The sequence below is a fragment of the Phoenix dactylifera genome, chromosome 9 (genome assembly GCF_009389715.1).
Source record: "Phoenix dactylifera cultivar Barhee BC4 chromosome 9, palm_55x_up_171113_PBpolish2nd_filt_p, whole genome shotgun sequence".
Lineage (NCBI taxonomy): Eukaryota > Viridiplantae > Streptophyta > Magnoliopsida > Arecales > Arecaceae > Phoenix > Phoenix dactylifera.
Window position 1 is genome coordinate 19,961,144 of NC_052400.1, and position 12,179 is coordinate 19,973,322.

Below are 12,179 nucleotides of genomic sequence, written 5' to 3' on the forward strand. Positions count from 1 at the left end.
CGCATTGAGAGACTGGACCTCGCCAGTCCAACCCGACCCAAACACGTATAAGCGCCGCACCACGTTCTAGGGTTAGGGTTTATATAACGTGGAAGGGGTTTTTTCCGTCGTTCTTCTTTTTCGCGTCTGCTTGCTATACCTCTGCGCCGGCGGGAGCTCTCATTTTCTTCCAGAAAATGGCGGATACGAAGGCGGTCACGATCAGAACCAGGAAGTTCATGACCAACCGGCTTCTCTCCAGGAAGCAATTCGTGAGTTAATATACCCTAGTTATTTTTCTTGATTTTTTTTCTGTATATTGGAAGGTAAAAAAAACCCTTTTTTTCTTTCGATTTCAGGTCATTGATGTCCTTCATCCTGGAAGGGCTAATGTTTCTAAGGTATGAGATTCCTCTGTCCTTTTTCAATATTTTTTTTTTGGGTTAGATTTAGATGCGTTAATTTGTTCATCATCTTCTTGTATAGATTTTTTTATTTGATTTTCTTTGGAATTGGTGTGATTGAAGGCGGAATTGAAGGAGAAATTGGGTAACCTGTACGAGGTGAAGGATCCGAACTCGATTTTTGTGTTCAAGTTCCGGACGCACTTCGGAGGCGGCAAGTCCACTGGCTTTGGTCTCATCTATGACAACGTTGAGGCCGCCAAGAAGTATGAGCCCAAGTACCGGCTCATCAGGGTATGCTGCCATCTCTTCCCCTCCTCTCTTATTTGGATTTCTTGATTTCTTGGTTTGTTTTAATATATGTTTTTAGAGGATTCCCGTGCATTGGTTGATACACGCTGATATTCTAATCTCTGAACTGAATATGCTTTTTTTTTTGTTTTGCGATAATGCATTCTTTGTTTTGTATGGTATGTGTTTTAGTTATTATATCATTTTGTTATCATGCCAATTTATTTCTTATAGTTTGCATGCTTCGTTTGAGTCTGCTAACCGGGACCTTGAAAAAAGTTATACGAACTGATTATGGATACATTAAGGATGATTTCTCGTTCATCAAATTTGAGTTTTGTATCTTTTTTCGTTTAATAACAGTGAGTTCTTATTGCTATCTATATCGGTTGGTCGCATTCACATCAGAGTATAAAGGGGTCCTTGAGTGCAAAATGCTAAGCTTTGATCTGAATCTGTCTACATTTGCTTAGTTTTCTTTATTTTTTCCCAAAATCTAAGTATTGATCATTCTTCTGTGAAGCTCTCGGCTTCTAATACACCGTTATTCTGACATTCTCTGTAATCTTTAGTGAATGATGTCCTTGAGTTTTGTAGGTATCTACTGTGCATGATTCACTATCTTGATCTATGATAGAGGGGTTGAGGCTTTGTTATTATAATCATGCTCCACTGACTACTGACTTCTTAACTAAAAAAAATCAGCATGTACTAATCCTTGGTTGTTTTGCTTTAATTTCCTTACCGCCATGCTGTCCTTCATCATCCCTCTTCATGTGGCCTCTGATATTATAAATTTGTTCCATCCTATTATTGTGAAATCATTGTTCAGATACGTTGTCTTTAATTTTTCTTGTTAGGTTGTGATATAAGCGACTATTTTTTCTTACTATGACATGATTCGTTTACTGAATCAGTGGAGTCCTATTTCTTAAGGAAATTTTGTAGGGCACATACCTCTGTCCATATGTTTTAGCTTTTTAAGAGTGTTCGGAAAAAAAATTATATCTGCTGTTGTTTCTCTGATAACCTCCTTTCTGAAATCTCTAAGTTCCTGTCAACCTTTCTATTCATTGCTCAGATAGGTTTCACTTAACAATTATTTTCTAGTAATGGTGCCCATTCGAAGTAGTGAGGAAGGACTTAATATCTCTGCATTTTTCAGAAAGTGTGGTCCTAAACAAAGCAGAATGGAGGAAAAGACTATCGCTTAATTGAGTTGAGTTTAGTAACGGCGCCCATTCATCAGTCTCTGGCCATCCCACTTTATTGTGCCTTTTCAAGCGATAAGATTGACATTTCATCACCTCAAGATCATACTAGGTTTATTTCAGGGGTTCAAATTTCTAATGGTTTCTGGTCAATAATAAGATTACGTAGGAGAGATGACCTTAAAATGTTAAGATCTGACTCACTTTTGCCTGCTGTGCTATCAGTTGGTTGTCTGTTGAGTAGGGTATATTTTTGAGGGTTCTGACCTGTTGTATCTGAACCCTATTAGCATTTATTGTTCTTATATACATGTACGTGCTTATATGCATGCATGTGGCGTGTATATTAGCTGATCTCATCAGATCACCCCAATTCTTTTCCTCTGCCCCCTTTCCTCCCTCCTTGCCTTTTCATCTTTTCTTTTTTCTTCTCGTTCCGGATCTATAGCCTGTCGACCCTATATCCTTTGAAATATTGGCCCGTTGCCCTATTGCTGTAGTTGCCAGTCTTGTGGGCTTTATTGCTTGCGGTGCCACCCTTTCCTGTTCAACCCCTCTCCCCTTCCCCTCCTCCTCTTCTTCCTCTCTTCTGCTCTCTTTCCTTTTCTACTCTCCCAAGCTAGGGCTGGGTTGATCCAGTCAACCTGCTAGTGGCTTTGGGTCAGAGAAGTCTGACATGCAATCTGGATGGGCTGGATTAGTGAATGCCATTCTAACTTGTATCTAATATGACCCATTGCTGTCATTGATTTGTTTTGTGGTGAAAGAGAACAATAGGAGTCCTGGGTTATGAAGAGTCATATTTTAAGGCCAGATGTTTAATATGGATGGAATTAAATGCTGGAACTCAGTATTAGCAGGTTCCATCAGACCCAGTCACCATGAACCTTATTTTCATCTTTTATTTGTGAGGTTGACTCTTGCTTCTATAAACCTGCAAGCATTAAGACTGTTCGAGTTTCTTACTTTTCCTTTCCTCATGCCCATGTCTGTTCAAGGTCAAATTTGTTACATTAATCTGTGTAGCAAAATATAAACTTTTAATTGTTTCTGTCATTAAATTTTCTCAACACACTTCATGAACTTTTTCCCTGGCCTATTAAATTTAAATTTTGTTTTTTGGTTAATAATACTTCTTTTCCATTTTAATTCAAAAACATATGATCATTCCATTTTCCTTAGAGTCCCCCGGATGTTTGTATGGAAAATAAAACTGTTAATATGCCTTAGAAAGTTGCAGTCATTTCCGCTGAGCAGGAAGCTTGTCTAAGCAGCCAGTGGTTTTTTGTAAAGTTTGGCAACTGGATCAAACAATATTGACCTAGCAGAATACATTATTTGTAGTAAAATTTAAATCCTGGTGAAAAAAGTTCGTAAATGGAATGTTTTATCATTGAGATCAATGTCCACCTACTTTAACGGTCAATTTCTTTATATTTTGTTAAGCGACATAAATGAAGTGGAACTCTCTGTACATTATTTTGGAGTACCAAATTCTAGAATTTTATCGCAAACCTTAGATGACTTCGGAAATTCGTTGATAGACCTCCTTCTTTATGGTGTATAACTAAGAATGTTAACTATAGGATAACGGACAACTATTGAATAATCAAGTTCTAGTGAATCACTTGATTGAATGCACGGTGTAGCAGATATGCTTGAAACCAGTTTGGAAGAAAAAAAATAAACTGTGAAATTAAACTAACCGATATAAGTTTACCTTGACTATTTACACCTTTCTGTGTAGGTCACTGTTAGTTTGAGCTTACTCACATTCTTTTCACTATAGCTGGGTTTCTTCATATTTTTCTCCTGTAAAATAATTATTATAATTTGCTTCTATGCTGGTATCATGTGAGGCTGATTCTTGTTTTTGGATACAGTAGTCTCTTGGTGTTGATATGGTTATGGTCTTGTTACAGAATGGGCTTGCCACGAAGGTTGAAAAGTCACGCAAGCAGATGAAGGAAAGAAAGAATCGGGCAAAGAAGATCCGTGGAGTGAAGAAGGTGAGCCAATCTTTCCTTCTCAACTTTTTGTTATTTTCTGGAAAAAATTAGTTTAGTGCTTGCTTTTTGATATAAACCAATATCGGACATCCATGAGAAAATATAAGTGCACTTGTCACAAATGGTGGCAAATTGTTCGTGCATCTCCTCGGACATCTCAAACTAGGTTTCATTCAGATGATCCTAACCCGATCTTGATATCTTGTCAGTTTTTTTTTTCTTTTTTTTTTATTTGGTTATTTTGAGAAACAACTGCGGTGGCTTCACCAATCATTTCAATCCACCAAATGGCGGAGGTTGAAATGCTGGTGTATGGACCAGTTTTCTCTCTGTCTCACCAGTTGTCTCTCTCTTCATTGCTGACCAAATTAATTGTGTGTCATGTCCAGACGAAGGCTGGAGACGCTGCCAAGGCTGGGAAGAAGAAATGAACCAAGGCAACAAATTGTTTCTGTCTTTTTCTTCAATTTTGGCTCATGCTGCTTGATGGATATCACATTCAGCTTTGCTTGATTCAGTTTCATATGTTTTTCTGAATTTGAGTTTAGTAACTAGACGTTCCAACATTCAGTGCTCCTTGCAATTCAGTTCTTTTAGATCCTTATATACTTTTCTCATGCTATGTTTATCATGGTTAAGCTGCAACCTCGTATAGCAGGAAGATTTAGGGAGCTCCTTTGCCATGACACAATCAATCTGCCCACCTGTGGTGGCAGTTCTAGGAGGATATCAAACTAAACTGCTGAAAACATTGAACAAACGTTTGGTGTACTTTTCATATGCCATGCTTATCATGGTTAAGCTGTAATACATTCAATCTGCCCACCTGGTAGTAGATTTAGAAGGATTTCAAACTGAACTGCTAGAAACATTATTTCTATTTTATCGTCTTTGTTTGGGAGCCCATGATGTGATAAATTGGCTTCATTTAAATATTAAGATCCTTCGAGAAAAGTCAAATATGCTGTTTGCTGTTTCCAAAAAAAAAAATAATAAACTCCAAGCAAAATCCTGATTATGAAAAGATTAAGAGCAACGGGAGTGCCGTGTGGTCCAAATCAGGCATGTCCTTCAAAAGACGAACTAGGCTGCTGATTGGGTTGCCTTATTTCTGAGAATTTCTCAGGACTCATCTGTCTTCTATTCTCTCTGTTTTGCGTAGTCTTATTGCTAGTGATAGAGCACTATGACTGTATGAGCAGTCGATGTACTAAAAAAAAAAATTAAGAGCAAACAGATTCTTTCTCCTTAACAAGGCCATAAGACTGGTTACCATCATAATCAGTTCTTAATTCTCCCACCAAATATAATGATATAACAACAAATTAAGTTCCAAACCTCCTTCATTGGAGGACGACTTTCGCATTAGTGGACTGTTGCCAGCATGTTCCTCCACTTTCTATCTGAGTCGGGAAAAGGCAAAAAAAAAAAAGCAGTTCCACCCAAGAGGATTGGCATCTTTGGCCTCTCCTTGCGAAGGGAAGGTTATGCTGGTGTGATGGGGTATGTCTTATTATTGACTCGGTACCTTCTGCATAAATGCAGAAAGATGTGGAGCTGGCACTCGGGTGATATCTCCATTATCCTATTCAAAGTACGTGGAACCCTAGTTCAAGCTAGGCTGAGAGGCACTGCAGTACCCACGAGTAAAAAAAAAGGGGAGAAGGTTAAGAAGCTGCACGAAAAAAGCACTCTGAAGTACCATTGTAGTTGCAGAAAACCAGGTGCAAGTCATAACGTTGTTTGATTTTATACATGTTGTGATGAAGACCAGAATGCCAATGGGGATTGCCCCATAGTTGGGACTTCTCTTCATCCATTAACGCAGATCGGCATGAAGCGTTGGTCCATTGCTATTTGACGTTCTTTGGGTGCAATATAGTACATAATCTATCGAGCCTAATTCGTCTGTAGCATTTAGCAACCGTATGACGGCTTTTTTATTCAGACAATAAATATCAAGCCCAGGAGGCCTGCGAGGCTTGGTTAGTCCATTGAGATTTGTGGAAGGAACAATTTTCCAAAAGGCTCCACCACTGCGAACATTTTCTTCCACTCTAGGATGTGCTCATAGACGCTAAATAAATAGTGGATATAAAGACAAATAAATTATGATTTACTCTGACTAATAAACGACATGTTTAATACACATTTAAATACGTGATATAAAAGAAAAGAGAGGCCGTCATGAATCATGATCAGGGGTCATGGTCGAAATTTACACTGTAATTCTTACCCATGACTTGGACATCATTTCCGTCTCCGAGGGCTGTAACTGATGACGACGATAAAGAAATTCTGAGTATATGAAGTATTAGAAGAGTTGGTGGAATATACAATTCATTGGGGGCAAAGATAAAGAGCTTGAATTAATATATGGTAGTTTCTCAAAAGCCATCTTATAAGTCAGTCTCCTCATCCGAAGATGACGTAGAGATAGTTTGCTGATTAGGTTAACCGTCTCCATTCTCCAATTATGTAGTAGAATGGGCAAATTGGCAATGAGAAACTTCTCTATCTTCCTTTTAATATATCTTTTCAGTGTCTTGCTAAATCTTTGACTGGAAACAATTTCCACAGTATTCATGACCGAGAACTTATCATCAACTCAATTAGCCAAAGCCCTAACAAAAAAACAAACCTCCCAAACTTACAAAACTAATAAAACGGGTCCATGGATATGACGGAAATCACAATCACTTTCCATGGCTTCTCCTTCAAGTACAAACGAATCTTCTTTTCTTCTATAAATTGTCTAATGGAAGCAAGCTTGCTGGCCACTGGATTCTGTCCATTCTGTGGGAAAAATGGGCAGAAGCATGAAGGTCACTTCAAGTTGTTGCTGACATTGTCATAACCTAGGCTTTTTTTTTTTTCTAATAGCAAAAACGGCATTTCATATAGCTCTTAACTGGGTACAACCAACCAAGTTAAGAAAAAGAAAATGATACAATGAAGATGGAATCTCATCGGTCGTGGTCCAGATGAAATCTCCGGAGTGCCGGACAACGAAGAAGACATTCCAGTCTGCAGCTCTATTCGCCTCCCGAAACACGTGTGCTGCCTGAAATGACTCTATCTCCTTGACTAGTCTGCGAGTCTCACTGATCAACGGATACTTGTCCCCATAACGATCCACTCCCCGTATCCAATCGATCATCGTGGAAGAGTTCCCCTCAAGACGGACCCTGTTTGCTCTAAGGACTCTCCTCACAAAAGAAATATCCTCTCAGGCGGCCCGAAGCTCCACCTCAATGACGGTCAGGCCGATGGTGCGCCGACCCCCCACCACTATCATCCTACCGAGATAGTTTCTGATTACAAAGTCCACTCCACCATACATCCCATACGCCGACATGCCACCATCGAAATTGACTTTGAGATGACCAATAGATGGGGGTACCCACAAAAAGAGAGTGAATCTGGGCGCTGTGAAAGCGGAACGGGTATCCCAGATGTTTCTGGCCATTCCAAAGAAACTCGATGCGGCAGCCGTGATAATCTTCACTGCATGACGAAATGCCCTGCCCACCACCGTCATCGGCGCTGACCTACTATCCTCAAAGACACAAGTGGTAGGCCAAGTATGCCCTCTTGATCCCCTCCTCAACAGAGCTCAGTCGTCTCATGGAATCCCTCAAATAGTATAGCAAGTCCTTTCCATTACCACAATCATTCATGCATCATCCGTTGCATGGAAGCGTGGGATGGAAAAGGCAAGGCCGTCGCGACTTCGCTCTTAAGTCATCGTATGATGGTATGCCGCACATCAAAAATGATGACATGTTTACACATTAAAATTCATTATATATTCAGTGAGCCACGTTCTTGGACACAATAAAGCTCAACTTGTCGCTACCTCTGCGTTAACGGGAACTAAAACTTGCCTCAGTACATTCATACGTACGGTACCATGGTAACGGGCCATGCATGCATCTTGGAACGTATAGTTGCCTTAACTTGGCTTACAACTTCATTCTCGTTGACACACAACAGTATATAACACCAACCCTCTTGCATCTTGAGTAATATTGAACGTGATGCCATGAAATCTTACAAACTGACGAGGAATTTAGGCCTGGCAACATGCACCATGAGTCTCACGTATTTGGATTGACGAATTGGAGCAAAAGTTGGACGTGCATGGGACCTACTCTCGTCCCACCTGAGAGTAGATGATGAGCTTCCCTTCTGTCTGGGTCATGTTCAACTGAGCTGAGATGAGCTTCCACTCAGCTACAAACAAGTGTCCGAGGCAAAGAATAATGGCGGTTTGTTAGTTTAAAGCACAGCATCCAATGTGAGCGGGGTGGAGGGGGACCGCCACTATGGAGAGAACACAAGCATGTGTACATTGAACATTTGTTGCCTACTTTCGCTGTAATAAACGTGGGAATATCTTTTTCTTGTTCAAAAAAAAAAAAAGAAAGAAGGGAAGGCAGAGCCCAGTGGCAGCCTCCCTAACGAGACGCCAAATGCATGCTTATGAATGGGATAGAGATAAGTTTGAGCTCTGGTGTTTGTTAGTCTGATGTTCTGTTTTGCGTTATGGCCGGCAACCGGGGTGGTCCATACGAGAAGATCGGGATTGGCTGCGAGTTAATTCGACCATGAGGGGTCATCATCGAGTGGGCGTCATGCATGAGGATCGCAAGAGGTCATAATGGATGAGGATATATATGTGGTTCAAGGATCCCGTATCGTGTTGCACAGCTTCTATGGACTGCAAAAAATTAATAAAAGATTGGAAGTTATAATATCCATGACCAGTTCTTTCTGCTTGCAGAAAGTGAGCATTAAATTCCAGCAGCCATTTAAGCGGGTGCAAAAAAAAATAAATTAAGAGACTAGAACCGCATAATGAGTCATACGATATCTTTGCAGTGTTTATAATCAAATGAGTCGGTAATAATCATTAGCATCAAATCCATGGAAATCTTTCACAACAATCATATGACACCTTTTTCTTTCTCATCCTTCAATTTCAGAACTAAAACAATGCGCAACGGGGAGGGAGAGAGAGAGTATATTGAGTCTAGACCTCTTATGCCTGCTTTGTGGAATATGAACAAGAAACAATCGTCTAAAATCTTGCTCATTAAACTTTAAAATCTTCTGAGAAAGTAAGCAGCGAACTGTTATATAATATTTTCCATCCTTGGATTCCATTATCGGTACAGGTTATCCTGAGGGAAACAGAAGTCCATGCGAACAAAATGTCGAGCCAACAATTCAGCCTGGCCCTCAGACCACCATTTGATGAGGACTGGCCAACCCATAGAGCCAAAGTCTCGTGATAACGGGACCCATCTGGAAACCAACTCACCGTATCAATGATTCCTCCTAATCCCATTCAGGGAGGCCACCTCTTTACAAGTCATGACCACCGGCTAAGTAGCAAAAGTGAGGGTGGCCTTTACAAGTGGAATATCTCCATTATTACTGTAAAGAACTTGAGAAAAGGGAGAGAGCACTTGGTGAGGAGTCCCGAGTCCACACGGCTGTGTACGTGGATGAAGGCATACGGCTAAGCCAGGTATGACCAACTCGATCCCCCGTGTCGAAGAGGCCGTCTTCTGGATGCATGCATTAAAATTTCTACTCGGACCACTGGGTCGGTACGGTATATAGTCCGCGTTGATTGATATATACTCACCGTCCATTCTTTTTCATCAATATGGCCGAAAGCCAAAGTCACATCCAGACATCATGCCACGCACGGATGGATCGATGTGGATGGGTTTGATGAGGACTCGATCAACAGCAGCCGTGCGCATATAGAAATTTTTATTCACATATTCGGAAAATAATCTTGTGGCCGAGTGTATGTTTAGACTCGCATGTGTCATGCATGACTTGATTGTATTATTCTAGACCATACATATATATATATATATATATATATATATATATATATATATATATATATATATATATATATATATATATAGTGAATGTTCTTAATTCTCATGCTGATATTTTCATTTACATGGGTGTGCATATTTACAAGTGCATTGGCCTCTTTTTCGTAGCTGGATATGTAGAGCCATTTATCTGGAAAATGCTAGATTCTAACAATTAATTACATGAATGAAAAATCTTTGAAAGATCCGCAAGAGACACTCTTATTCCTTTTGTATGGCTCTCTGATATGAAATTAATCTTATGAGGTAGAGTAACCTTCTTTTAACTTGAATCCAATGTGTTACAACACAAATGATGGAAATTATATATATATATATATATTTATATATATATATATATATATATATATATAGCTTTAACTTTTTGGTGAGAAAAGCATGACATGAATGTAATGAATAGTTTTTCATTAAGTGATAGTTGAGGTTCTCTATATTAATTGCTACCATTATATTGTAGAAAAATGCTTTACTGCACTACTCCAGCTTCATACGGTGATTGGTAGACTGGTGTGCAAGGCCTACAATTGCTATTCATGTGATCTTTGTGTGTCATACTAATTCATGACTTCCACAATGGATTGGTGTGCACATAATAATAATAATAAAAATAATTTACATTTCAGTGAGATCATTGAGCAAGTCTTTTAAGCAACGTACCAGGTGGATTAGTAAAATTTTGTAGTATTTTAAATAAAAAAAGGATAAATACTGTATATATGTGTGTGTGTGTATATATATGTATGTATGATTTCATTAATTGAACCTTAGGTGCTGATGAAGTATTTTGACCGTGTATTTTGCTTGCGATTTTTTTGGAGCGCCGTACATACGCAAGGATGTAAGTATGGAACTGCCAGCCAGTGGCTGGAAACGGATGTCTTCAATTTCTCGCCAGATTACCCGCGAGAAACGGCAGAGGAAATGCTGCCATCGCCGAATCGAGAACGGGTTGGGTGGCCCGGACGAGGGTTCAGAAACCACCCACGCGATACGGAAGCGGGCCCCAGTCGCAGGAGGCCGATAATGGACACGTGTCCAAAGATTATTCGCTTTAACGAGCATTCGCTGCTCCACCAGGATCCGTCATCCGTGGGCAGTGGACTCGAGCGAATCACGACTGGCCGAGTTGATCGTGGAGTCCGGTCCACCCACCACGGTCGGGCTTGATGCGGTTGGACCGGTCTCCACGATGACCGACCCCGATCCGAATCGACCGGGGATGAGGAGGCAAAACCGTTTTTCTAAGTTACAGATAAAAAATTACTAAGAATATTTAGTTGGTACATTTAGCTGTAATCTTATATTACGAACTCGGTAACATAAATCACATCTCTCCTCATCCTCTTCCTCAAAACCATAGCCGTTCAGCAGTTGCGACCTTCTCTTTAACATAACTTGCATTTCCGGTATACAGTTAGCTAATATTCTTATTTTTCCCTTCTATTTAGATAACACGTGGAGGAAATAGAATGTTGTGCATAGGCAGTCGATTTCAACTGGCAATGTTTGAGTACTTGGTTCATGAAGCAAGCTAGAAAACTAGGGCTTGCCGAGCAGCTGTTAAAAGCCAGCTAGTTGTTACCATCAAATTTGCTTATATTGAAGGCCAATAAGACTGTGGATTGGATGGCCTCGTATGTAGCCAATTACTCTAAATGTGCTTTATAGGTCGGAGAGAGGAAGTTGTCTAAAGCGCTCCAAAATTTATTATTTTTCAATTTTTTTTTGATATATTCGTACTAGAACTGCATAAATCATCCGTTTTAGCGAAAAAAATGTCATGATAAAATATTGCTCCCAATGCATGCATGATATATCTTAAGCATAATTTTAAAAAAAAGGTGAGAATTAACAACTAGTTTACATCAAAAATGTATCTTGCATCGTGGAGAGCGCCAAGGCATGTAGCATTGGTTTGCACGGGGGTGGCATCATAATGTTGCTATCTAACCACTCATATGAACGAAATCTTTAAGAATCTCACCCTCCACAAAAAGAAAATGAGTGTAATGTATTAAATAAAAGTGGTAATCATGTAATTACAAAAATATTTAAAATATTTTGTTAATTAGTGGGATCCAAGTTAATGTCCCCCATCCAAGTTAATAGTCCTATAACTTATTAATCCTATCAAGATATATTAATTAATATTATAGAATTAATGTTTTTATTTATACTTATAATATACTATTTTTAACACTAATATTTATTTTGATTCGAAAAATAAGACAAATAGAAGTAATATATTAAATAATTTCATTGTATAAATATAAAGTACAATACTATATCTCTACTATAATTTAAAATTATCATTGAATAATAATATGACAATAATATGATTAATAATATATTATAATATAA

At 39.1% G+C, this 12,179-nt stretch overlaps 1 protein-coding gene across 1 annotated transcript; it reads left to right on the forward strand.

The window, feature by feature from the left end:
- LOC103710232 (40S ribosomal protein S24-1-like) lies at positions 1–4,500 on the forward strand. The gene is made up of 5 exons (XM_008795884.2): positions 1–251; positions 339–380; positions 507–677; positions 3,808–3,894; positions 4,284–4,500. The coding sequence occupies exons 1-5, from the start codon at positions 177–179 to the stop codon at positions 4,323–4,325; spliced, it is 417 nt and encodes a 138-aa protein (XP_008794106.1). The 5' UTR covers positions 1–176; the 3' UTR covers positions 4,326–4,500.
- The last annotated feature ends 7,679 nt before the right edge of the window (positions 4,501–12,179 follow it).

What these genes read in the sequence shown, in the direction of transcription:
- LOC103710232 (XM_008795884.2), top strand. Translation starts at nt 177, where the DNA reads ATGGCGGATACGAAGGCGGTCACGATCAGAACCAGGAAGTTCATGACC. An exon ending in TTCTCTCCAGGAAGCAATTC is followed by an intron (nt 252 to 338) that starts GTGAGTTAATAT and finishes TTTCGATTTCAG; the next exon opens with GTCATTGATGTCCTTCATCC. An exon ending in GAAGGGCTAATGTTTCTAAG is followed by an intron (nt 381 to 506) that starts GTATGAGATTCC and finishes GTGTGATTGAAG; the next exon opens with GCGGAATTGAAGGAGAAATT.